This window comes from Phoenix dactylifera, chromosome 18 (assembly GCF_051530095.1).
Source record: "Phoenix dactylifera cultivar Ajwa chromosome 18, Ajwa_hap1_PhDact_Kaust_v1.1, whole genome shotgun sequence".
NCBI lineage: Eukaryota > Viridiplantae > Streptophyta > Magnoliopsida > Arecales > Arecaceae > Phoenix > Phoenix dactylifera.
The window spans coordinates 17697171-17723698 of NC_143207.1; the positions used below are offsets into that span (position 1 = coordinate 17697171).

General features: G+C 39.8%; 3 protein-coding genes and 1 long non-coding RNA gene across 4 annotated transcripts in view; 1 reads left to right on the plus strand and 3 right to left on the minus strand.

The window, feature by feature from the left end:
• Window positions 1-1454: 1454 nt before the first annotated feature.
• On the minus strand, window positions 1455-3680 carry LOC103714489 (thiol protease SEN102-like). Its single transcript, XM_039131435.3, has 4 exons — window positions 3168-3680; window positions 2770-3005; window positions 2247-2387; window positions 1455-1925 (listed from the first exon to the last, which is right to left on the minus strand). The coding sequence occupies exons 1-4, from the start codon at window positions 3607-3609 to the stop codon at window positions 1668-1670; spliced, it is 1077 nt and encodes a 358-aa protein (XP_038987363.3). The 5' UTR covers window positions 3610-3680; the 3' UTR covers window positions 1455-1667.
• A 1733-nt stretch (window positions 3681-5413) lies between these two features.
• Window positions 5414-13142, minus strand: LOC103714449 (uncharacterized). The gene is made up of 5 exons (XM_008801701.6): window positions 12625-13142; window positions 9085-9121; window positions 8730-8966; window positions 8577-8624; window positions 5414-6065 (listed from the first exon to the last, which is right to left on the minus strand). Exons 1-5 carry the CDS (start codon window positions 12924-12926, stop codon window positions 5586-5588), a joined length of 1104 nt encoding a protein of 367 aa, XP_008799923.3. The 5' UTR covers window positions 12927-13142; the 3' UTR covers window positions 5414-5585.
• Window positions 13143-18386: 5244 nt separating this feature from the next.
• Window positions 18387-22207, minus strand: LOC120112352 (uncharacterized). The gene is made up of 2 exons (XR_005513853.3): window positions 21757-22207; window positions 18387-18722 (listed from the first exon to the last, which is right to left on the minus strand). It is a non-coding gene; the product is annotated as an uncharacterized LOC120112352 (long non-coding RNA).
• A 467-nt stretch (window positions 22208-22674) lies between these two features.
• The window catches only part of LOC103719834 (uncharacterized), a 47345-nt gene continuing 43491 nt past the window's right edge, over window positions 22675-26528 (plus strand). Inside the window, exons 1-2 of the mRNA XM_089928563.1 lie at window positions 22675-22895; window positions 23204-23295. Coding sequence (XP_089784689.1) covers window positions 23270-23295 — 26 coding nt within the window. The 5' untranslated portion in view covers window positions 22675-22895; window positions 23204-23269. The remainder of the gene's footprint in view (window positions 22896-23203; window positions 23296-26528) is intronic.

Sequence of the window (26528 nt, forward strand, 5' to 3'; positions counted from 1 at the left end):
CCATCATGAATAGCCGCCAAGTCATCCATCTTAGAGATGGATGGTTTTTACTTGTTCCTAAAATACGATGAGGCATCATTAGTATGATACCCACATGTTATAGTGATGAAGGAGAGCCGTCCGTCTCCGAGATGGATGATATGGCGACTATCCACAATGGTAACATACTCTAGAGCCCTAGAGTCAGGGAAATGTCGCAAATCTCACGAAATTGGGCCAATAGTCTGGGATGACAATATCTAGGCCCACTATTCTTCACATGCTAAAAAAGGATCCACAAACTATCTTGTCTTGCGGTCGGCCCGGTTCTCTCTCTTTCCCAGCAATCAGGTCCATGGACCATGGTCCATCGCACCAGGCCTGGTTATGTGGCTTAATGTTATGGGTAGGGTTGTTGAAGTCACGTATGATCTACGCCATTGGATTGATAACCATGGTTAGACTTTCTCTAACGCTAAAGATTCTTTGCTTCCCTCTTACTACCATCGTAATAACAGGTTTCATAGAAGATAGACGAGTAGTTCACGTTGTTAATATACATATGGCTTACAACTTGAAAAAAATTAAATTTACTAGGAAACTTCTTCCAAAAAATTTTTACTCCTGTGTCAAGGCCAGGCCATGGTAATGTTAAGTTGATAATCCTTTTGAATGTTGAAGTACTTAGAAGTTTTGAATCAATTTAATCCCCTAAAATTAGTTTCAAAGATAAACATCATATTAAAGCTGTTATTAGGCAACTAATTATCATATATGCTACGTGTATATCAACTCGTTTCTCTTCAGGTAAGATTCGGCTAGTTATGACAATTTTTCCGCATGGTAACAGAATCTAATATGGCATCACCTAAATTCTATTGCCTAGAAGCTGTTCAGAGATTGAAAGGAAGGGCTCATAAATCCCCAAGGACCAAGCACCTGAATTATGGAAAACCATGGTTCCCTGCCGAAGCCCTTTAATGATTTACTGTTTTCTCATTTTGTGGGCCGTATTCATACCTGCTGCGTGTGAGCCGCCATTGTACTCAAAAAAAAAAAAAAAAAAAAAAAAAGAGGAGTCCCTAAGCAACAACAAATCATCTAAGACAAACTGGTACTCAACGTGTAGACCGATGATTTTCTGATTGTGATATACCTGATTCTAACGACATCAAATGGTACTCTCGTCGAAAGGAAGGAACAACCATAAGGTTATGATACTACTCATACACTCATTCTAGCAGGTAGTGGTCTCCTAGAAAAGAGGCTATATTCAGAGTTTTAGTACCTCTGGTTGTGATTGCCAGCAAAATTCTTAAGCAGCATTATTACTTCTATGTCCTGCATATCTAGATTTTCATGAAGCTTATCGAGTTTATCGTTTTCCTAGCAATATTCCTTTCATAAAATTTGCTGATAATACATGATCTTACACTAAAACTTTGAGATGAACAGCAAAATCTACATTGCTGAGATTAATGGAATTGCCTTTAATCCTTTTAATTTAGACAATTATACAACGAAATTCTTATATGTGATGCAGAAATTCATTCATTCATACTATTTGCTTTACTTTTTTTTTGAGCAAATATTTGTTCATACTACTACGATATGGAACACATAAAGTATAAAAGAAATAAATCTGAAATGGAGTATCTTTCCATGTGGATTCCTATACTTGTATCATCTTAGAGTTCATCCTTGGAGACTTCCTTCCTGGAAGGATTAGGGGATGTCTTGATGGGATATGAAGCTTCCATTGCAATACCACATTTCCCATGGCTGTGCTGGATGCCACGCTCCATTCTGATGTAGCCTCTCTCTCCCCACCCTGGCCCCCATGAGTTCTTCACAATCCAGTACTTAGTTCCTTCATTTGTTGTTCCATACCCCACGATCGCGACGCCATGATCTAACTCTGTGCCACAACTGCCTGTGAAAACACCCTGCCATCAGATTACAGCATGTCACTTAGAAGCATAGAAATCTTTCCCCAATGTAAAGCATGCATAGATCCTAGGTTCTTCAAGGTTTTAACATTATGGTTCACTACATGGATTTCTTCTAGGTTCACAAGGCCAAATTAATTTGAGCATAGTTCAGAATTATGCAGTAAGATCCTCCTACTAACAACTATATATATAGATAGATAGATAGATAGATAGATAGATAGAGATAGAGACAGAGAGAGAGAGAGAGAGAGAGAGAGAGAGAGAGAGAGAGAGAGAGAGAGAGAGAGAGGGACAGTGAATCAGTTGAACACAAACCTCAGAATAGAACTGGAAATGCAAACCACTTGCTTCAATGGCAACAGATACAGGCTGATTTGCCACAGCTTTCATAAGAGCTTCCTCATTGTTGGCAGGGACATTCTCGTGTCCATCGATCGTCACTACCGGAGAATTCTCCTGCAAAACAGCGTTCTTACTAAGAATTGCAGTAAGAGAACCATTGCATCTTAGGTTAGATGGGCTAAATGAATGATCTTACGACATCTTATATTGATTGATCCATGAAAGCATCGTTGGCATTGTACTAGGATTTTAATCATTAATTTCTGAAGCATAATGTATGAAAATTTGAAATGGATATAGGAAAACATTATCTCACAAGAATTCTTTGTCAACAACATTGGTGTATATATACTTATCTAACTAGGATCTCCATTCTTTTGCGCAAAAATGCAAAAAAAGAAAATCACTTTATACGCAATCATGTAGATATATATCAACTTTAGCCTAGGTAAACTACACAAGGAATGGTTAATCTCCAAGTCTAGTACTTAATCACCTTGGAAATATCGCATCTTCCTTCTTCTGCCTTGTAGGGATACGCAGTCTCCGTTGTCATACCTCCATTTTTCACAATGAATTCGAATGCGTAATCCATCAGACCTCCATTGCATCCATTATTCTCCTTATTGTCACAATCAATAAGCTCTTGCTCCGACAAGGAAATCAGCTTCTTCGTCTTGATCTGATTTATACCCTCCACAGCAACCACCGTCGAGAATGCCCAGCAGCTCCCTAAAAATATTATGAACACAAACAAGCATATAATTCCATCATGCTGCATGTCCAACACAAATCTCTCTCTCTCTCTCTCTCTCTCTCTCTCTCTCTATATATATATATATATATATATATATAATGATATGATTCATAAGTATATAGGAAACACTCATGTACCGCAATGGCCTTGATCCTTGATGGCCGTGACTGCACCCGTCTCCCTCCAATCAACCAATGCAGGGAGGCCATGAACGTTCTCATGCATGAAACTTCCGGCGCCGCGAGGGCTCCCGCGGCGCAACCGGTGGTGTTGCACCTTGGAACCGGCATACCAGGTGCGGAATTCTTGGTTGGTCATGTCGCCAAACTTGTTGAGAGCAAGCTTGTAGGGTGCATCCTTTTTGTTGAACTCATGGATGAACTTGACGTTCTCCTTGAACACATTGAATCGCTTGTGCTTCTCGTCGAGGTCCCGCGACACAGTGTGGTGGCTCCGCCACCTCTCATACAAGTTCCATAGGCCCTCTTCAGTTGCGAGGTCATTCTCGTCGAATGGCATGCTATGAGCCAATGCAAAAGCTAGTGCAAGTAGCACCCCAAACAACAAAACCTTCCCCATTTTTTCTCAAAGGTTGACAAGAGGAAGGGAAATAGAAACGAGGAGGATTTGGAGCTTGGAGATCAAGAGGATGGGTGTGAGGTTTATATAGAGGGAAAGTGCCCTTTAGTGAGAAGCAATGGGGTTAGGAGGAGCGATTAAAGTTACTTCTGGGGAACAACCATCAAAACTAAAACACATTGGAATGGTATGATGATGAGGTTGGAAAGATTGACAAGGGATAGCGATCTTAAATTCTCTTGTTGTGCAAGTTATAGTTGCAAGAAACTATGCTTGTTTCAGCTAGCCTCTAAAATGGAGGCAAGGTATCCAAAGCTTTTCATGGTTAGGGTGGTGCCTCGAGGGGTTTTGGTTGTATTAGGCTTCAAGTGGGTCACCTTTTAGAGAACGGCAGCTGTCCTCTTTAATGATCCCTTATGATCCCTTCTAATTGAGACTTTTTAGCAACTCCTTGGACAGAACACCGAGGAGAAGTTAATTGAGGGATAAGTAAGGTGTCTCACCAGACGAATAGGCTAAAGACATCTCATCGTTAGCTTCCCCTTCTCATCAATGAGTGAGTGGGCCTAAGCTTTGACTCAGAGCTCTTTTTTCCGGTATTCATTCTGATGTCCCTTCCATCCAACGACTAATGGGCGGAAGATGAGAAGAGGAGATACTCGAAACCAAGCCGAAGCGTGCGCGCTTCTCTTTCTTTTCTGAGGTCGATGACAAGCCAAGATTTCAAGCGTCTAGTGTGTCCAGGGATGCAAGTTACCATCCCAGAGGATCTAGGAAAATATTGCACTAAAACAAACAAAAAAAAAAGAATCTAGGAAAAGATGGTGGGACCAGTTCTTCGAATCTCTGTTTACAAGAAAGTTCACATGATTCAAGTCATATTATGGATTCTTTGGTTTAGTTTTAGAATAATGATGACAGTACCGCCGATCAGAATAGCAGAATAACTTGTCTCAAATACCTGGGATAATCTGTGTACACGAAGCTACTAGATGAAACATTCTGATTTATGACGATGCTTATAAAATTACAAAAGACAACCTGAATTATATTATTATAGTAGTTTACGAAAATGAGACCCTGTTTTTTTTTTAAAAAAAAAATGATCCTTTATTTCTGTACCTCAGATTAGTATGTCCTTAAAGAAGTCAAAATTTATTCCAGAAAAACAGCTTGAAAAAAAGTTGCAGATCCTGATATTCAGCATGCAGTTCATCCATATGTTCAACTTCATGGACTCGAATTGTTGTCTTTCCATATTTATATTTATTTATTTATTTATTTTGATAGATATGGATATGGATAGTAAAAATATTTAAATTTTTATTCATATCCAGATATATGCGAATACAAAAACGGATTTAAATAGATATTATCGAATCTACTTTTATCTCTAGAACAGAGGGTAGAGCTATGATCCCTGCCTGCACCTCTTGGACTCTCTCATTGACGGTAAAGCTAACTTGTAAGAGCAAGACACTCAAGATTTCTCATGGCTATCAAGGTTTTATGGATCCATCAGATCATAGCAAACAATATGCAGAAAAAAGTGAGGGAAGACAACCACATTATTGGTAAACTTTAATTAACATTGACTCATGATTAGTGTATATAAAAGAATAATAATACTTTACTAATTAAAGAAGCCAACTTCATCTTGTAAACTTAGATAAAATCAACAACTGCCAGTCAAAACATAAGCAAATGCACAAAAGAAAAACAAAGATCAAGCTAACCAGACTTTGGATTGATTATTTGAACCAAGTCTATCAAAGTCTATCAAACAATAAACAGGAAAAACAAGTTTTCTAATACATCAAGATTTATTTGCTTCCACCCATTGTTTAATTAATTTCCATAAACAAATTACAGGATTGGAGTCAAATAGAAAAATTGCATGATGAGGATAACATGTAAAATGCACAGAAAAATTTTCCTACATAACCAAGATCATGAAATTTATATGAAGCCAAAGATTATGCAGCTTGTACTCTGTCCAGCCGGTCGACACTCTTCCGGGTCCTCTCTAGCTGATCAGTCTTCTTCCTAGACTTCTGGAGGCAATCCAAACTCCTTCTGGACTTCTCAGTAAGGTTGAATGAGATCTTTAACTTCTCTAACTTTTCAATGTTTGAAGACATGCAATCTTTGCTTCTCACCTTCTCTGTACTATGCCTTGGTTTCTCTCTCCAATTGGTGCTGTTCCTTGATGCATCCAAACAGTCGGTGCTCCTTCTGGACAGTTCAAAATTATCTGTGCTTTTCTTTTGAGTATTCTTTTTGGAAGGTGATTTCTCGACTGTAGATATAAACTTCTTAAGATGAGTAATATACTCAGGAAAGAGTTCTAAGTCACAGTGGTTTCCTCCTTTAAGCCATAGAGGTTCATACTTCTCCTTGCACAGGCCCCAGAGCTGCTTACCATGAGAGCAGTCCACAACATCATCTGATGTTCCCTGCAAAAATATAGTGGAGACATGCAGGTAAACATTTAGCTGCATAAAAAGGTTGTACAGAATCTGGAGAAAGAAAAAAATGGAGGTGATGATCCATGTCATGTGTAAGGCTCCGTGCAAGTCAGAAGCTTTCATGAAATTACAATTTGCTAATCCAACAGTAGCTTTAAACAGCGCAAGTCATAAGCATTCACATCATTATGAACACTTTCTGAGCCAAATTAGTATATAAAACCCTCCCATTCCCATATTATGTGACTATTATGATTGCCAGTGGCTGTTCATAACTCCACTCTAATATTTATAGAACTCTTGAGTGGCTCTCCATCCACAAGCCTCCATGTCTCTGCATTTCCTTGGCTCTCGTGATACTTGAGCAAAAAAATCACAGATCATGATCCATACTTCAGTACTTCTCTTTCCAGTACCATGACATCCCACCTCTCCCCACTCCTTTCATTAAATGGGATCACAACCATTCATCAAATATTCCATCTTTTGTGCAACAGTGCATATCCAAGCTAGCAAAAGATTGCTATGCTTGCAGGCAATGTTGCTTTGATTCTCAAAGGTGAAGAACTTCAGTGGTATGTTGGGCTGGTTTCCCAGTTTCAGTAGCATCATGTTGCTAGACATTCAATGGGGATGCCTACATCCCATTTTGAAGCCTACCAAGCTGAAAGAAACAAGGTTAAAAAAGAAAGTTCCCCCCATTTATATATTGCCACATGTTACACAAGCCTACTTTTAGTGTCAGGAATGGCAACTGCCAATAATTTCAGACTAAGTGCAATTAGATATTATGACGGTGCCAATTTATTCATGAGATTGGGAAACAATGAGGGACTATAAAAGAGAAAAGAGGAAAGAAAATATTTGCTGGTTTAACTTTGAGTTGCAGTTTTAATTAGCAAATGGTGTAAGCTAGAGATGAATGTAGGATGCAAAATAGCAGCATCAGTGACAACTAAAGAGGCCCTGCATCGACACAAGTTTGTTTTTGCACTTTTTTACAGTTGTGAATAATTCAAGGTTCGCCGTACCAGTACCGAACCCCGTACCGGTGCCGCACTAGTATAGGCGTACCGAATGTCGGTACGGCATGGTACGCGGTACGCCAAGCGTACCAATATTGGCGAACCGATACCGGTACCCATCGGTACAGGTACGGTACGGCCGGTACCGATCGATACAGCATACCATTATTGTGATGATGGAAAAGAGATGGCTGACTTGACTAAGTGCTTACGATCTTTTGACAACAGCAGTGAAACTATCGATAATATCATCAGAAGTGCATGATGTGAAAGGTGCCAACTATGAACCACTTACAGTCAAAGAGGCAATTCCAGAGGTTTTCAGTGCAAACCTGGAAAACAGGATTGGGAACAAGATGCAATAAGTTATGACGGAGGAAAAAAGAAGGCCAATAGTACAAAGAAGTTTAGTCAATTAGATGACATTGAAAAAGAGATTTGAATCCCATGTATGAGAAATACAGAACAATAGTCAACACCAATGCTCGATGGTAATCGTGGGTTATTTTTAAGGGATTCCTGAAATCAGACTCAACCATGTTTGACTTCAACTATCAATAAAGGAATGATTTCACGTGGGAAACTTTCCACATCAACATAAGGAAAAATGATGCTTTAGAGAGAGAGAGAGAGAGAGAGAGAGAGAGAGAGAGGAAGTCATCTCTTTGAAGTTATGTGCACTTGTGCTGCGAATTTATAAAAACAAAGGGATAGGTACCAAATTTATACCCAAAGTGATGCTTAGTTAAGAAGATAGCTTTTGTCCCTTAATATGCCCTTGTGGCCTCGTGTTGGTGGTGTGATGGAATATCTTGTTTCATGGGTAGTTTCATGCATAATAAGGTCGCCATACTTCAGAGTTCAGACAGATCTTATAAGCTTTATAATTCTGGTTTGTGCTTTATAATTTATAACATTTTAATGGATGTCATTATCCCATGGCTATTCGATTTAATGTGGATGTATTGTCTTGTAGTTCCCATTTTCCTTTGGATATTTTTCTATTGTTAGGGTCACATGCCTGCTTGGTGAGTTTGTAAATGGATTCCTTCACATAGACAAGAAGGCATTATTTCTAGCACTTGATTGATTAATTCAAGACACGTTGCTTAACAAACTTTGAATGTTTGGAGATTAATGCATAATATCAGACAACCCAATCTCCCTCTTAATACATTATATTTTCATAGTTTCCTTTCACACAGGCACAAGGAAAAAAAGAAAGAAAATAAAAGCTAAAAACATATAACTGTATGAGATAAATAATATTTAGAAATGTTTTATGCTTTCTTTAGTAGGTTGTATGCCTAGGAAGCTATTATTTGCTTGTGATGTAAGGGAAAACTAGTAGGTAGGAAAAAATGGAAAAAACATATATGTTAGCTAATAGTGAGAGATTTATAAATTTACATGCCTAAGCTTGTGAATTCAATTCCTCTCAAAATAATCATAGATTGCAAGAAGAGATACTTACATGAATTACTAGCACAGGACAATTGACCAATGGAATTTTGTCAATATTCTGGTAAAGAAACAGAGCAAAAATAGAGTTATTCAAAGGCACATAAAATTGGAAAAGTGTCCTGCAATAAAAAGTCATGCAAAGTTCAAGAAAAGAAGTATTAACCTTGTAAATATCAAACCAGTATGATCGCTTTATAGGATACAATACTCTTAGTCCAGAAAGTATAGGACTATGTAAAACAACTGCTCGTAAGTGTGGTAGACGAGCTGCTAGATCCAAAGTTGGTCCACTTCCAACAGACTGCCCATAAAGGATAATGTTTTCCTCCTTTGTGCCATAATTATCTTCAAGGCATTTATAAGCAGCCACAATATCAGCATAAGTGTTTTGTTCGCTTGGCTATGGACGAGGAGGAAAAGGAACAACATTAGTTTCACATATATTTTCATATTGATTAATTTACTAATAGACCAGTAAATTGAGAGAAAGCATATAATAAGAAAAAACTGCACCAAACCTTTCCAGATGACTGCCCATATCCAGAATAATCATACCTGCAAGTATGAAAGGTCAATATGAATATTGGGATGAAAGAACTTCACAAGAGCCAGCTTCCTGCTGAAGCTCACACTTAAGCTGCAAAAACCTACACTAGGATTTTGGAAGAACAGTGTTATTGCTGCAAAAACCTATACTAGGATTTTGGCAGAATAGTGTTATTGCTTTATTTCTCTAGTTTACTACGAATATGAAGGATTTGTCACATACCACTTTCCCACTCAAACTCCCACTTGCACTTAAGCTGCAAAAGCCTAATGCAGGATTCAGGCAGAACACCTCTCTGCCTGCACTCTGACGTGGTTATACTGAAGCGTGATAAACACATTTTAGGTATACTTTCTATGCAAATAATTGCATAATCTAGACAAGCAGATGAGCCCATAAAAGAAGCCAAACTTCTCCTTGCTATCCATATGCAGATATTACACTTTCTTGAAGTTACAAGTACTTACCAGAATTCTATATCCAGCCAACCAACTTTAGCTGAGCTAGTTGGTAGTCCACCCCTTGTGTGAGAGGTTCAGGGTTCAGAAAATTCAAACCTTGGCATCCCCACCATACTTTTTTTTAAAAAAAAGACATCTATATCCAATAACCTAATATTCATTTTTTTGTAAGGGTTCATAATTCTTTAAGATGAATCCATTGTCTAGCTTACCCTCCAGCAAAACAACTTAGCACCAAAATGAATTATACAAAGAAAACCACCGTTGACAACCTTAGCAATTTATATCCGTCTCCACAGAGTAAAATTCAAATCCACAACCCCTAAGAATTAGAGATATGCATTTTTAGCATGTATTATTTTTCTCCTGCAATCTAACAAGCCTTATATATTCCAGATTTGTGAATTATTTATCCCCATATGTTCCTGTCAAGGGCAATATTACATCAATAAAAGTTATGAAATTCATATTCTTCTCCAACAGCTGCCATCCATGTTATTTACAAATATGTCTCTCAAACTTTTTAGCACCTCGTCTAATCTTCTTTATGATTTTACCTTATATCTGGAAATTGCAAGCTTATAAATCAGCTTAAACTTGTCAGTCAAAAACTTCTACCTAATGTGCTACACCAATCTGGGATCTTCTGGTTCGCTATGAGTTGTTTTTGTCCATCTTGCTTTTTTTGCTGCACACCAATATATTAGCCAAGTTCACCAATTTGATAGTATTTCATAGCTAAAAATATCTGGCTTTTTATCAGTTAATCCAGATTATGTAGGACAAGTCTCAGAAAATTAAAGTAGTGCAGATGACAAAAGAGGGTACCTTCATAAATCACACCATGTTATTTTTATTGGTTGATTTATGGAGCAGTCTAGAGATGCTTACGATGATGGAGTAAGAGAGAATTAAGTGGTATCCACCTTTTCCCAAATAATTACACTGATTGATAAAGTTCATAAAACTGGTACCTTCATTTGTATTAAAGACATGATGCTATAAAACCAATAATAAGAGAGAGAAAAGCAACATTTACATCAAAAGGATACATGTTACAGGAAATTTGCTAAAAAAACAGGTTATTTTGTTGGCATTGATATGAGAATTGATGTAGGAGACAAATGAAAGGTGACAGACATGAAATTTGCCAATAATTCACTTAATTTACTGACCAAGTTATATGCCATTGGATTATCATACATGAGGTGGATGGTTAAAATAGCAGATTTTGATTGCCAAATTATTAGTCAACACTTTTACTATTCTACTTAAATCTGACAACACCAAAAGATTGTATTACAATTTTTGCTTGCTTCCAACAAATGGACAGAACAGATATTTATAATGAAAAGCATGTCTTCAGTACATAAAATAAACTAGGTTTTTCTCAAAGTCTTTTGCAATCATATTAGCTGAGCTTCAAATCCAAGACAGCAAGCCTTGTCCCATAGACTATGCTGATTGACTGTCTCATGTTCATTGCAAAACAAGCATCTTAAAAAGTCTAGTCTCTAAGGATTGAATGACCAAATAAATTAGAACTCTTTTGCCTGAAATGATTACATAGAACTGATAAAAGAGTATGTTCTTCAACCCTTTCACAACCAGAAAATGATGGCAAACATCCATGATGGTACAGCTGAACATTTCATTGACATCCTCCTAGAGCCAACGGACAAAAATACACCCAGTAATATCCTTTTGATAAGCAGGAAATGGCAACAAAAAGAAATGAAGGTACAGCTGAATATTTCAACGATATCGTCCTAAAGCCTATGGACAAATAAAGCCATCCACCTAACAAGGCAAGTGGAAAAGAAATCTCACTATATGTTCACATTATTCAATTCTGGTTCACAAGGTGAAAGAATATGAAAGCATAACTAAAATAAGTAATTAAACCAAAGATTTAAGGAACAGTTGGACAAAATTTTCATGAACTTTGAACAAGACTAACAGAAGCTCAATTGTCGAAAGATCTCAGGTCTAGATCAATTTCTGCTAAGCAACTCACCAGCATTCCAGCACTACAATTTCTTTCAGAAAGCTTCTTTTTCAGAAAAGATTTAGAAACCCAAACAAGAAAGTAATTAAAAGACCAACGATAACCTTGTCTGCATCAATATTTTACTCAAAAAGCTAAATACAATCAGAGATCTAAATCACCAAAAGATACATTTGCCTGAGAAGAAACATCACTATCCAACAAAACCCACAAACCAAAAGAAGCACGAAGACCAAGAAAACCTTATACAAGCCAAAGATCAGAAACTTCATACCTGTTTAACAACAAAACAACAGGTAATGGAACGTTAATACTGGAAGGAGGTATCTAGAAGCAATCATTGAAGAGACTTTCTCAAGATCAATTTTTCACTGAAACAATAATACCAAGCACAACAACAATCATACGCTCTAGCAATCTTTTTAAGAACATTATCACCTTCCGATAAATCTTAGATGTGAACATAAGCAATTAAGCACTAAAATAACAGAAAGTTGCATCATAAGATCAGTGCAAACAAGCTAATTTCCCTGAAATCGTGATATCTACGAATTGAAAGGTATTATTTTGGCAAATTACATAAACCAGACAATCAGAGGCCCCATGAGAAACTATATAGAATAAGCAAAGCTTTCCTTGAGATCCCATTCCGGCCACAAATCCAAACTGTCCATTGAAAAAAATCGAAGTTTTGACTTCATCATATTAAAAATATCAACTCTATTTCAATACTATAACAAAAAAAAAAAAAGAGAGAACTAAAAAAATAAGTAATCGAAACTCCATGACAGAGCCATTAATACTACATGAAGCTCCGTCCTTTCTGCGAACCAGAATCAAAACCACCTACCAAGATAGCTCTTTTATGCCGAAGAAAGTGAGTAACAACTGCTCTTAAACTATAATCAATCAACAATCCAAGCTCAAAAACTCAAAATTATCCAAAATGTTGGTAACCCAACCGCAAATTCTTCAATTCTAACAAAACCCAGCATCCAAACAAGAAAGAATAGAGAGAAACGAAAGAAAGGAGAACGAGTACCCAAGGAGGTTGACGCGGAGGTGGAAGCTGAGCTCGAGGAAGCGCTCGTACATCTGGCCGAGATCGGCGGCATTGCCGTGGGAGTAGAGAAGAGTCAAGGAGGCCATGGGGTAGCGGACGTAGACGGCGACGATCTCCGTCCCCCGGCGGGTGGGCAGGCGGAGCACCTCCACGTTCTCTCGGTGAGGGAAGCGGCTTAGCGTCACCACCCCGGCCTCGGCGTCCGTCACCACCTCGTACGTCGGCGGGCTTGGCGGGAAAAATGCGAACTTCGCCGCCACCGACGACGCCACCCCTCCCATTCCCGCTCCCGCCAAGTAAAAAAAAAAATTCTCCCCTTTTCTCCCTCCTTTCTTTTCCCTCTTACTCCAAGTTATCGTTGGGAAGGTGGAAGGAGGTATTGCCTCTGGGAACAGACTCCAGAAAGGAGAAGTAGCTCGAAAAGATCGCGTTCTAGATTTTCCTAATCCATTGAGCGAATCCTCGATGAATCCAATAACTAAAGGATATATGATGGCGTTCTGTATCCGTACATGCAATCCACATGCAATCGTGAAATCTTTATATACAAATATTTTTATTTTAAAAATAATATATATTGACTTATACTTTTAATTCATGAATGTAGAGGCTTAGTTCTACTTCAAAAGAATTTTGGATAAATGAAATTGCTAACTAAAGAACGTATAATTTGAAAGCTTTTATTTCAGTAGGTTATAAAAAAGATATATCTTTTTTCATGGAGAAATTAGGGAAGAATAGTCTATCTAATTTGAAATTCATCACATAGCATGTTAAAATTTTTTATAATTTTTGAAGATTTTTTTTTTTTTGAATTTTGGAGAGAATATAGGTTTCTTCGCTCCTGTTCACTTCATAAAGATAGAGGTAAGAGTTTAACCATCAATGCAGTGATCTACTATTTCAATATAACTAATGGATATAATTGTCAAATGGTAATCAATAAAGCATGATGACTATAACCAGTTTGACTTTATTTATTTTTTCTTACCTCACTTTCTTTTATTAAAAAAAAGGCTAGGGAGAAAGATAATTACTTGAGTTTTGTTTCCACTTCTATGTGAAAGTGGCTGGAGTACTCCACTTCAGAATTTTAATTTTGATATTTTTTTTACATTTTATTAGTTATCAGCCTTAATACTGTAATTACTATTTATGTATGAGTAAATTAGACTGGCAATTTAGGCTATTTTTGTATTTGACAAGCATACTCCAACTTATTGCTTACGAAAATGAGAACACGCCAACTTCTAAGAGGTGCGCTTCTCTTATTTACTTTTCTTGGTCTTTTCTGATAGGAAGAACAGGAGTAATTAGAGAAGTGTGAAAAGATTAAACTTGTCCAGTGGTAGTTGGGGGATCATATTGTATCAGTGAAGTAACAAAATGTGAACTTTTGATCAAAATTCAAAGGTTCTTGCATGCACTAGGTAATAAATTTACAACACACGAGTCCAAAGATTGAGTTGCTATTCACATGTTCTCACCGAGCTTTTTTCAATGACTAATCCAAGATGATCACAACTTTTCCCTCTTTTGAACATGAACAAATGATAACACGAAACTAAAATAAGAAAAGATCATAGGGCAAATTGGTTCATTTAGAAAGCTCCAAGTTTGGTGTCCTAGTTACTATCATAGAAACATAACATAAAATGTGTTATGTTATTAAGGCTTCTCAATTGTTGTAAGCATGCCACCAGAAACATGGAAATGGTGGCATCAACCATAAATAACATGAATTTTGTCTATATAAGAGCCGGTTTGCCTCATTGCTATCTAAGAACTTGGTTGGAAAGTAATGTTTTTGATGAGGTCGGAGGGTATCCTCCCGAATCCCAGAGCTCAGACCCCACCAGTCTCAGACAGCGGAAGCGTCTGCTTCTTCTCAAAGGTATTGTCCATTTTGAAGAGGGTTTCACAGTCTCTTCCCAACGCACGATTTTGCCTCACAAAAGGCGCCTTTGAAGAGAAAGGAGTAGCCCCCCTCCATTTAAGGAACAAATCTCTCCGCTATCTAGTCGATGTGAGACTAAGTTCGGACCCTTTATTTCCACAACATAACCCTCTCAACAGAGGGGTCTATGCCGGGGTCAAGGGCTCTCAACGAAAGCACCATTAATTGATGAGGTTGGAGAGTATCCCCCCGAACCCCAGAGCTCAGTCCCCACCGGTCTCAGACAGTGGAAGCGACTGCTTCTCCTCAGAGGTTTTGTCCACTTTGAAGGGGGTTTCATAGTCTCTTCCCAATGCATGGTTTTGCCCCACAAAAGACGCATCTGAAGAGAAAAAGGAGCTCCCTCCATTAAAGGAACAGACCTCTCCGCTATCCAGTCGATGTAGAACTAAGTTCGGACCTTTTATTCCCACAATAGTTTTATTTGTAATAACAAAGTTGCTTAGTGTAATTATGTGCAGTTCTTCTTCTTTTTCTTAACTAAAAATTTAAATATGGACACCATATCCTTCAATGCAGGGGTCGCAGGTTAGGAAAGTAAGGTGGAGTGTCCATTAAATCCACCAGCAGCATTGGATAATGATACGAGTTTGGTACATGAGAGCAAGATGCAGTCAGATATGGTGGCTGTGAATAAGGTCCCACTGAGATTGGCAGATGTGAAGTTTGGTGGTGCAGAGCACATGAACTGCTACGTGATTTTACGTAAATCCAAGACGACGCATTGGAAGCAATTAGACCGCCACCCCCAGCCCTTGGCAGATGGCTGGTCACAAACAATATTAATGCCCACCAAAATAGTATGTGGTGGGTGTAGATGACTTGGATTTTTGTGCTGGATTCACTAGGATATGTCATTGTCTATTAGGACTGAGTCATCATTCAAGCCAACTCTTTTCTGAATCCTCATAGTAATATGTATAGGCTCCACAAAAGTTTACCAAGAATTTCTATTGCAATATAGGTGTGCATTTTTCTCATACATTTCTTTTTGATCACAAGATGGAAATGAAAGGAGATAGTCCATGTTTGTTTCGCATATCATCCTAGTAGCTTGCTTGCTGTCAAAGCTGCCGCAAACCAGGATGGTTTATCTCATTTGAACTTAGAAGTAGTTTCTCTGATAGACCAAGCACTGTTATAGGGCTCAAATGATGGTTTAAGAAGATGCTACAGTACTGTCCAAGATCAATGTAGAATTGTAAGATTAATTTTTACCGAACCTGATTGTTATCTAATTGTTATGTTTTATAAAATCGTGCTCCGCTATGATTCTTGATGTCTACGGTGTATCATGTTCGGTGGTGAAGTGGAAATCACATCCCAACAATCGTTTTATTAATAAACAAAATATTATTGCTGATATGAGATATTTTCTAACCATTTTATCACCATGATTCAATTTAACTCCGGCTACAAGCCTCCTATCATCCGAGATCCTTAGATAAATTATATCCTACACCATATCCACCATATGGCGGTGCCCTACGCCAACCACATGCACTCATTTTCGTGGGCCCCATTCATCAAGCACACATCTCCTCCTATCATTCGAGATCCTTAGATATCCTACACCACATCCCCTATGTGGCGGTGCCCCACCCCAACCACATGCGCTCGTTTCTATAGACCTCATTCATCAAGCATACATCTCAATGCACCATCGCAGAATAAATGCCTGCGATTACAATAGTGCACCACCATGTGGTGCATGTATAGTAGGATATAATTGTTTTTCTTTCTTGTATCCAAGAAAGATGCTGTGGCATAGCAGGATGGCCAGCTTGCAAGCAGATGTCAACAGTTTCATATGAATACTTGTGAAAGATTGTCTTTTAGTTTAGCATCTCCATTCTTCGTATAACCATCCAACCTTTTTTTCCAATTATTTGCAATCATCCATACCAATAAAAGAAGGCATTCTACCAACAAATATATACACATATATATATATATATATATATATATATATATATATATATATATATATATATATATATATACACACATGCATGAGTTAGATCTACTTCACATGCCACCTTCCAAATAGATATATCAGTCAACACAAGGATTAGAAAGCATCAAGCCATACACAAGCAACAAGGATTCCTTCACGTAGCAACAACTTTGGCAGCAAATGGCAGAGGCCGCAAGAAAATAATGGCTAGTGCTCACTTGATCCAGCCATCAGCCAACTCTTTTAGGAATAAAACCAGCGCTATTTCATCATTATAACTCAAAATAAAGGATCATAATGAAAAACAAAAACTAAGGGAATTATTTTCTCAAATCCTCATCCATAGAATAAGAAGTATTTTTGTGGACTAACATAAGGATTTTTCTCTCTTTCTTTTAGCAATAACTAGCGCAAGGATTTGTACTTACAAAATATTTTTTGACATGATAAACATTGGAAAAAAAAATAAAATAATCGCTGTCACTCCCACTATAAAACAGCAACAATAATGGGATGATGAATTATAAAAAGGGAGCTGTTATTTTGAACCTTGTTGGGCCCTTCCTTGCAGAGTTAGGACTTGGGAGAGATGTTCATGTCCGACCCCCACAATTATTTGAGCCAGGTCCTTTAGAAAGGCCAGAACTGTGCACAGGACTCTGAAGTAGTAAGATGACACGTTTATTGAAATCCGTGAACAACCAACCAATATGGCATAGGACTGATAGGAGATGGATGGTTTCGAGAAGGATTGTAGCAGTGGGTGAATCTTGAGCTGCTACGCGACGAGAGAGCAAAGTTGAAACTATTTCTAGACTTGATTGACACCGGCAAACGACAAGGTTATGTGCTTATTGTTGGTATTCGAATTGGCCATCATGCAGGCACCTGCAAACCAGAGAGATTGCGAGTCAAGAGCCAATGTATCACCCAGAATTTTATCCAAAAAGATCGGTCAGAAAATATTTTTTTAATTTTTTAGCTTGTATAAGTATCTAAGATTTTTCGGACAAATAATCAATAAGAAATTAAACACACGCTTGTACAGGTCCTCATATACCTCGTCAGGCTACCAGTCCAAATCTAGTTAAATTTAATTACAAGTACCACAATCAGCTTGTAGTCAGTCTCAATGAGCCCATGCTGTAATATCCCATAGTCCACATAAACTATGAACTGAATCTACTCTGATACCATTTGTAACAACTCAGGAATTCATCTAAAAAAACTAGCCGAAATGTATTTTTTTAGATTTCTTAATCCTGTATAAGTATTCAATATCCCTCCAGTAAATAACTGATATAGGACTAAACACATGCCCATACGGATCCTCACACTACCGAACTTTGTAATAATAGATTTTGCCAATAACACCAATGTCTTCCTCTTCTATTTATCATCTTCCCATAGTTGTTATCTATGTACTCCATTTTACTTCTTCAGAGATCTCGGTATGGCCTCATTATCTTCAGAGGAAAAAATTTTAGTTGACACCAACACGGACTGGGAATTTTCCGTACGTCCAAGTCACAAGATCTTTTAAGTCACTTATTTTAGCTCCAAGGATTCCAGGTTAAATGCACACTTGCACCCCAAAAATATTGAACTTATTCTGAATTGGCATTGATGTCCCAGTTCATTGTCTTACAACCCACATCCACATCCCTTGTCTCCCCAAGCCATGCGCCTTTCCTCATTTTGTCCTATAATCCCTTTTAGGCTTGGACCTAATATATGTCTCGCTTTTAGATCCCAATATGCTGGTCCACAAGGACATTTAACAACCATTCCAAAGAAACAAGGCATAAAGGTTACTGGGTCTTCATGTAAAAAGAGCACACTAGATGATCTAGGATCGACTCATTATAAAAGAGACTAAAGAATGTCAAGAGAAATGATTACACCATAGCTCATCTTAAAAGAGAGCAAAGAATGTCCAAAGAAATGATTGCACCATAATGTGCTTCATGCTTTCTCTTTATTTAGTTTTTCTCCAGCCAAGATAATTCTAGTCCATTCGAAGGTACATATTCTCCTCAACAAAGATGCTCCAGCTGCATGATTAGGTGATTTAATACCACATCGAAGGAGTCCCACCTGCCCCATAACCCACTTGAGGAAACTGAAGTCAAGCCAATTCGATAATCTACCCAAGGAAATCACCTGAAACAGATTAATAGAAATCAAGCTTAAATATTGATGGAAAGAGAATTTTGATTAGTTCCATTGTCACAATTCTGACTTGGAATTGATTGTAGAAGCCATCTACCAGTAGTTATAACTTTCTTTCAACAGATAAGAGTAACTACAAAAAATTTGTACAAAGAACCAGTCCATGCTAAACTTATGCTACCAGAAAATCTTCAACCATCTCACAATAATTCAAAATCTTCCAAATGAAAAGAGAAATATATGCAGGTTTTTTGGGGAGAGAAGATGATTAGAAAATGCTTATTAGCTCCATCATGCATCATCTAATCTTATAAATAGTGTGTGTGTGCGCGTAGAGAGAGAGAGGGAGAAAGAGGAGGAGGAGGGAGGGGGGGGGGGGGGGGGGGGTGTTCAAGTTACACCATCCTGATGATTAGAAAATGCTTAGTAGGTCTGTCATGGATCATCTTCCACTACCTACCTTCACCAACATTTTACCATGGACTATGCATGGTCCACAACATTATTGTCTTCCTCCCCTATATGTAAGTCCAGATGCAATAATAAGAGGCACAAACAAAATTATGGTCAAAGATATCAGAACGGAATATATTTTTCAGATATAACATTAAGTTCAATTGTCTCAAATAAGACCTCAGCAATCAGTAATTTCAGCCTCTTCATTCACTTCATCAACAGTAAGACGGTCTTCCCCAGCAGTTCCTCACTAGGTGCTTGGCAAATGTCTGGAAAAGATCTCAAGGTCATCACTTTATGTGCATGGTGAACTGCACCATAGCACAGCACTATATCCGAATCATTAGTACAAGAACTGAAACACACCAAAGATGACGCAGGCATGCCGAATTTATGGACCATATAGATAATACCTGCTTTATCCACTGTTTATCAATCAGTCAGGAGTCAGGGCACTCTGAATGAAGTCATCTCTGTGATCTATTTTCATGATACTCAGTACTCATTACCCACATTATAGAGACATTGTCTTTACTCAATGTACAGGCAGCACCACACATTTTGGTGTACATTATTTTCCCTTGAATTCAGTGTTAACCTTACCAATATTATAGTATGTCCTCATCAGTTAAAACTTCAAGAATAATGGTTGTTTTGTTGTCACAATCCCTTAGTTGCTTCCACAATGTTGAGACTCATCTATGCTTTACGACCTTTAAGATGTTATCATGTACTAATATGCATGTTTAGTAATTAGATGACACATCCCAACTATCAAATGCCTTGAACTCTTATAATAACACGCGAACAGCATCCTAGCATGTGAGGGTGAGTTTTCACTCCAAAAATGCTCAGCATCTAACTGCAATTGATGCCTGTGTTATATGACACAACTCGACAAAGGACGGCTTGATTCTAACAAGTGTTGAGATCTACATTTAGTCGCACTTGAAGAAGTCATCTAACCTCAGACATTTTCTTGGATGTGGTTATTCTCTGTCCATCAAATATAATAGTTTGGATGGAAATTTCATCTTCAACTCTGAATTCATCATTTTCTAGTGAATCTTCCATAAAATTTTCAGGATTCTCATCTTCCATGCATAAACCAAAAGGTTTGCAACACCTCTTGACGTTAAACAACAAATCTTCTAGATTTGCTAAAAAGTTTCAACCACAAAATAAGTGAATGATCGTTGATATCTTCCTTTTGGAATAGTTTGCTTTGCGTGAATGGTGTACATGCACGTAATAGATTTCGTGCTTTCATGACTCAATGCCGATATACAAACCCCCGGATTCAATTAAACATTTTCCCTATGTCATTTTAGAGTAACTACCACTTTCATCTTTAAATAATCTCCATAAAATTAGATCAGACAAGGGAGAAAGGCAAGGCTCTAATATGAAGCTGAGGAATGCTAGCCAAACGGATTTCCTATTTGCTTGATAAAAATGGAAGGAAAAACAACAAAGTCCATTTCTTTTTTGCAACATATAGGGGATAAAGAAAATTTGAGAGGATAACCAAAGCTGCATCATATCCCTTCTTCATAAAGAACATCATCCCGCAGTTGGCTTTTTGAAAAAAGCCTTGACGTAATCACACCATAGAAACGATGTATCAGCCTTAAAAATCCTTATGGTTAGAAAAGAGTCATTACAATCTTTCCTCAATATTTCCTTCAATAACTAAACAACCTTTAAGGCTTAAATTTTTACACATTACAAATGATAAATATGAGTCATCCACTAAAAGCAAATGAATTGTAACAATATAATAACTTAACTAAAAAACCAAAATGTGATCACATATATTAATTATGCCGCCAGAACAACTAAAATAGCTAAAAATCAAACATAAAACTTGTAGGACTTAAAGTTGGCTTCATATTGAGTAAGTACTCAGACATCCTAAAAGGACATACACAAATCAAGTCATACACCAGAAAAAGGTAGCTGAGACGTTTGATCCGGAAATTGACTAAATTCATGTCCCAATAGAAAGGTATTCTCATTTGCATCACAAGTGCAAATCTAAGTTTCACCTTGTTATGTGAAAAATCCACACTCATCTATTAGAAAACTCATCTACTTGTAGCTTCACTTGAAAACATAACAAAATCTACTACAAGACCTTTATATCTTATCCTGGCAGTTTCATCACAGTCCCTTACACCATTTTCATTCCGTCTTATCATAATTATGCTCTCTATACTCAATAAAGCATGAGATCACCATGTTGCTAGATTACGCAGAACATGCGATCATTCATAGTAATGTTGCTTGCAACAACCTGCATCTGAATCAACACGACATCTCCAGTGTTAATTCATCTCTTGTATAACTAGATAAAAGAACCACTTTCATGGACATTCATTGTATTGATAAGCATCTGCAGCATTAAAAATTTCAAGAACGGGGAATGAATTACAGATATTTTAAGCGCATCCATTGCCCAGCTTATGAACTCACTCGAAATTCCAAAACTGTAGGCTACAAAAGTGCCGATAGTCGAAAGTCTAAGGAAAAAAAAACGGAAAGAGGAATGCCGGATGGGGGCTCTGACCAAATGGAGCCGAGGGAGGCTAAGTCTGGCGGCGGAGGCGCTTCCTGAGCTTCCTGTACTTGTGTTTGTTCATCTTCCTCTTCCTCTTCTTCTTCACGCTGTCGGCCCACACCGTTCGATCGCTGGTCGCATCGCCGGACGCGCGCTCGGCATCGGATTCGACGAGTCCAGACAAAGGGATGGATTCCGGATGGAAGAAGAAGGGAAATTGTGGGTATATCTGAATGGGGTTTGGAAGATAAGTAAGGGGAGGGGTTGGCGTGGGATTGGTTCTCGGGATTGGGTTTTGGGGAGGGAGTGAGGAGGGGTCTGGGAGATGGGGTTGTTTGGTGAGGCATGGGAGGATTCGGAGGGGCGGCGGCGGAGGGATTCTCCGGAGGAGTTTGTGGAGAAGGGATGCCATCGAGGAGGGAGAGAGACCGAGGGTTAGAAGGGGCGAGGGTTAGAAGGGGCGAGGGTTTGAAGGTTTGGGGTTAGAAAAGCAAGCTGCGGCGGCGGGATGAGTTAAGCCGGTGAACCCAAGATCGGGCTGCAGCCCTGGCTGAAGAAGGAGACGGGAGTTTCGCACCCGTTTTGGAGTGGGCCATGAGGTTTCGCACCCGGCTTGGGTTTGGGCCAGGCCTTGATTCACATTTTAACCCAAAGTCCCGATTCAGGTCAATTTTGGGCCAGAGTTGGGCCGATACCTCGCCCAGCTCAGCCCAACTCTCATCTTAGGCTCGAGCCTGGGCTCCAAACCCAACCCAAAACTAGAGCCGGTCTTGGGCTATAAGAATTCTGAATTCCGTGCCGGATCCTTTCCAACTGAAGAGGATCCGAACTCCCAAATTTCGGGAACGGAATGGCTCTCCGCACACGTGTGCAGTGCCCCGGCAGTGGTTGACGAGGAAGAAGTTATAAAGGAGACGGAATGGCTCACAATTCCAAGCGCCCTCCGCTGCTGCTGTGCTCCGCCGAGGAATCCGATGCTGCCCTCGACCTTTCCCTCCCCTTCTTCTCGTCTCCGTCTATATCCCCTCTTCTCCGCGATCTCCAATCCGCTCTCACCCCACTCTCTCTCTCTCTCCTCCTCGTCCTCTTCTTCTTCGGAGGATCGTCTCCGGCCCTTCCCCAAGATCCACCCCTTCCTCGGAACGGAGGTACTTCGCTTATACTTCAATCGATTCTTCCGCGTTTTTGTGAGGGTTTTTCTCCGGTTTCTTAAGTTCGTTTTCTCTCGGTCGATCGTGTTCTTTGAACGGAGGTACTTCGCTTGTACTTCAATCGATTCTTCTGTTTTTTGGTGAGGGTTTCTCTCCGTTTCTTGATTTCGTTTTCTCTCGGTCGATCGTGTTCTTTGAACGGAGGTATTTCGCTTATACTTCAATCGATTCTTCCACGTTTTTGTGAGGGTTTCTCTTTGGTTTCTTGATTTTGTTTTCTCTCGGTCGATCGTGTTCTTCAACAGAATTTTAGCAATTGACGAGTTTTATGTGACGATCTGGTTCTTGATCTTGCTTCACTGCGAAGGTGTATGTGTGTTCTTCCACAAAGTTTCTGGTAAGCCAATACAATTTGTTGCTCAATTTCGGGTTTGATGAATTCATCTTGTAAGGTTTAACGTACGTAGCATAAATGCAAAGATAGGAATCATTAATTGAACCCCTCAAATTCTGCAGCTGTAATGTACTGAGCTACCGAGGCAGTTCTTGATTACTTTGTTTACTGAACTAGATAGAAATGGGAATGATGTATCATTTGGTAGGGCTTTTCCATGTTGAACTATAAAACAACATAGTGCTAAAATTAGAGAACAGAGGAAAAGTTTTTGCAAGCGAGCCTTGGAATGCACTTCCCCACACTTGGCAAGATCGAAGATGCATTTGTTGATGCAAGCAACACAATTAGGTAGAGACATAATCCGTCCAAGTTTCTAATAACTTCTTTAGAGATCTCTGTATTTAGCTGGTTTTGATGATAGCGTGCTTGGAGGTTAAGCTTGGGGCAGTAAGCTACCCAAGTAGTTCATAGATCATTGAAACTAGGATTTTAGAAATTTTTTTTTTTTTGCTTCTTATCAATGCATGAAAGCATATTATTCATGCATATGCAATCAAACTGGTGCGGACACCAGTGCCAGGTCAGCCGGTCGCCACAGGATCCAGCCAGCCTGATTTTATTTTAGATTGATTTATTTTAGTTAGATTTATTTTATGTTGATTGAATTTATTTGCATATTGTCATTTGGGTTTATTTGCAAATTGTCATTTTAGGGCCTTTTCGGGATTGTTTTATTTGTAGGGATCTATTTATTATTTTGTGACCCTATTTATATGGGTTCACCCTCATGTTTAGGTTTTTGATGAATGATGAATAAAAATTAGCCTCCTTGTCTTCTTCTCCCTCCTCCTCTTCTCCCCCTTCTCTTCTTCCCCCTCCTCTTCTCCTCTCTTTCCTCTCCTTTCTGCAGTTGTCCTGCATCAGCTTTGGTATCAGAGCACCCGATTTTGCCTCTGTTGCCAAAACCTTTTCTTTTCTAGGCTGCCGTGGGTCAGGCTACGGACAAGAAAAAAAACAAAAAAAAACAAGGAATCCTTGTTTCCGTGGCCATCATCCTCCCAAGGGAAAAGCCCCTAAGACGATTCCCCCACCCCACCCCGCGCACGTCCGACACCTCCAACGCCGTCGTGACTGCTGCCGAGAGCACCAACCGCGCGCCCTGTGACCCAATGAAGAGGATCTCCCTGAGCCACCGGCCAACCGTGGCCGTACCCAAGCACGAAAGAGAGGAGGACGCGCTCGGCTCCGCCCGCGTCCCCATCGCCAGCCGCCACGCTCCATTGCGTCTCGGTGTCGCCGTCCGTGGCCAGATCACTCATCGACGCTCCGTCGTATCCCGCTTCCACACGCTCTCGTGCGTCCCCGGTCGCCGATCTCATCCGGATCCGAGGAAAGGGGCACTGCCACTCTCGAGCGCCCATCGTCCCGATCGTCGCCGCTGCCTTCCCCTCTTTGCGATTCTCGACTCCTCGCCAGCGATCGCCCGCCTGTGCCCCCCATCTCCTTCAACCGCCACCGCACCCCATGCATCGGTCGCCGCGGAAGCAGGTAACCACCTGCAACCTCCTCCCCTCAAAGCCCCACGATGGAGCCAAACCCGTAGTGGGTTCCCGGAGCGGGTGCGCCCACTAACCCGAACCCAATCGGGTTAAAAAAAAAAAGAAAGAAAAAAAAGAAAAAAAAGAAAAAAGAAAAAAAAAAGAAAAAAAAAAAGAAAAGAAAAAAAAAGAGAAGAGTACCTTTCATCTTCCTCCTCTGATCGTCTGCAACTCCATCGCCGCCTCCGCCTCTCCTCCCCCGTTCGCATGCCGTTTCTGCCTCCACCGCAGCGCCGCCTCCGACGTCGTCGCTTCCCCTCCGCCCGTACGCAGCGCCGCCCTCTTCCTCTACCGCCCGCACGCAGCGTCGCCCCCATGCTGCGACCGCCTCCACCTCCACCGCAGCGCCACCCCCTTCCTCTGCCGCCCACACACAGCGCCGCCCCCGTGCCACGATTCCCTTAACCCTTCCCTCCTCTTTCCTCCACTGATTGCACCCCTCCTTCCCCTCTGTGGGATCAAGGGTAACCCCATCTCTCCTCCCCTTTCTTCTTCCTTCACGGCTGAACCCACCTCACCTCCCACCCCACCTTCATTTTCTCTCTCGAGCCGATTCTCTCATCGGGCCCGCGCCCGCACCCTCAAAGAACCCACCGGGCCCGACTCTCAGGCCCTAAACACCGGGCCCAATCCGATTTCCTCCTCACAGGCCCAGGCCCGTCGTCCTGCAACGCCACTGCAGAGCCCATTTTGACCTGCCGTGTTGCTGAGATCAACCCCAATTAGAGCTGTTTGACGAGCCTACTTGCTGTGCAGCGTTTCTGGTCGTCACCCAACCTAGGTCAGGTTTCTTTTCTTACTACAAATTTTATTTGTTTGTCTAAATTTAGAATTAATTAACTCTTATGTGCTCTATTGATATTACTTCCTAAAAATTTAACACATCCACTCCAAACAACACCAAAACCCTAGTAGTGGCCTATCTTTGTTATTAATTGTAGGGCTACCTAATCTTTGGAAGTTTTTTGAGGCTCTGTGCAACCCTGCAACACACTGAAAACTAGTACTACTTGACTGCAACTACTTATCTAATTCGTTACGTAATTCAAAGCCAATTTCAATTGCTTGAGTTAGCTTCCGATTATATTGAGTATCTACTTTGCAATTTTGAATTCATTTCATGCATTAGGTCTACTTAGGAACCTTTATAGTTGGTCGGATCATACATTTTGTCATTCATTTTATGCATCTACGTAGTGGTCGTGACGCATCTCATCCTGAGTCCCAATTAGGCATGGATTCCAAAATCGAAGCCCTATTAAAAGCTATCCAAGACACTAATGCTCAAGTCCAAAACACTAATGCCCAAGTCCAAAAAACTAATGCTCAAGTCCAAAATACCAATGCCCAAGTCCAAGCAAACAACGCCCAAATTCATGACTTAACCACAATGTCCACCCAGGTTAATGCCCGACTCGATTCAATTGAGGCTTCACTTCAGAGGGTTATTGGATCCCAAAGAGCTAGTATTCTCCATTTACCGGGACTTGAAGAGGACGACACCCTAGAACAAATCCTAGAACAACAAGGCTCGGTTCGGCAGGATAACTTTGATAATAGGTCTGTTCCAGGTCACCATTATGCCTACCCTCGTCCTAGAGGACCTGGTCCCATTCCTCATATTGATAGAAGTCA

Coding starts and splice junctions, on each gene's coding strand:
- LOC103714489 (XM_039131435.3), bottom strand. CDS start 3,609: ATGGGGAAGGTTTTGTTGTTTGGGGTGCTACTTGCACTAGCTTTTGCA. Junction 3,006..3,167: donor CAAGGATCAAGGCCATTGCG/GTACATGAGTGT, acceptor TAATATTTTTAG/GGAGCTGCTGGGCATTCTCG. Junction 1,926..2,246: donor ATTTCCAGTTCTATTCTGAG/GTTTGTGTTCAA, acceptor ATCTGATGGCAG/GGTGTTTTCACAGGCAGTTG.
- LOC103714449 (XM_008801701.6), bottom strand. CDS start 12,926: ATGGGAGGGGTGGCGTCGTCGGTGGCGGCGAAGTTCGCATTTTTCCCG. Junction 8,967..9,084: donor ATGGGCAGTCATCTGGAAAG/GTTTGGTGCAGT, acceptor CCTCGTCCATAG/CCAAGCGAACAAAACACTTA. Junction 6,066..8,576: donor GTCCTGTGCTAGTAATTCAT/GTAAGTATCTCT, acceptor ATATTTTTGCAG/GGAACATCAGATGATGTTGT.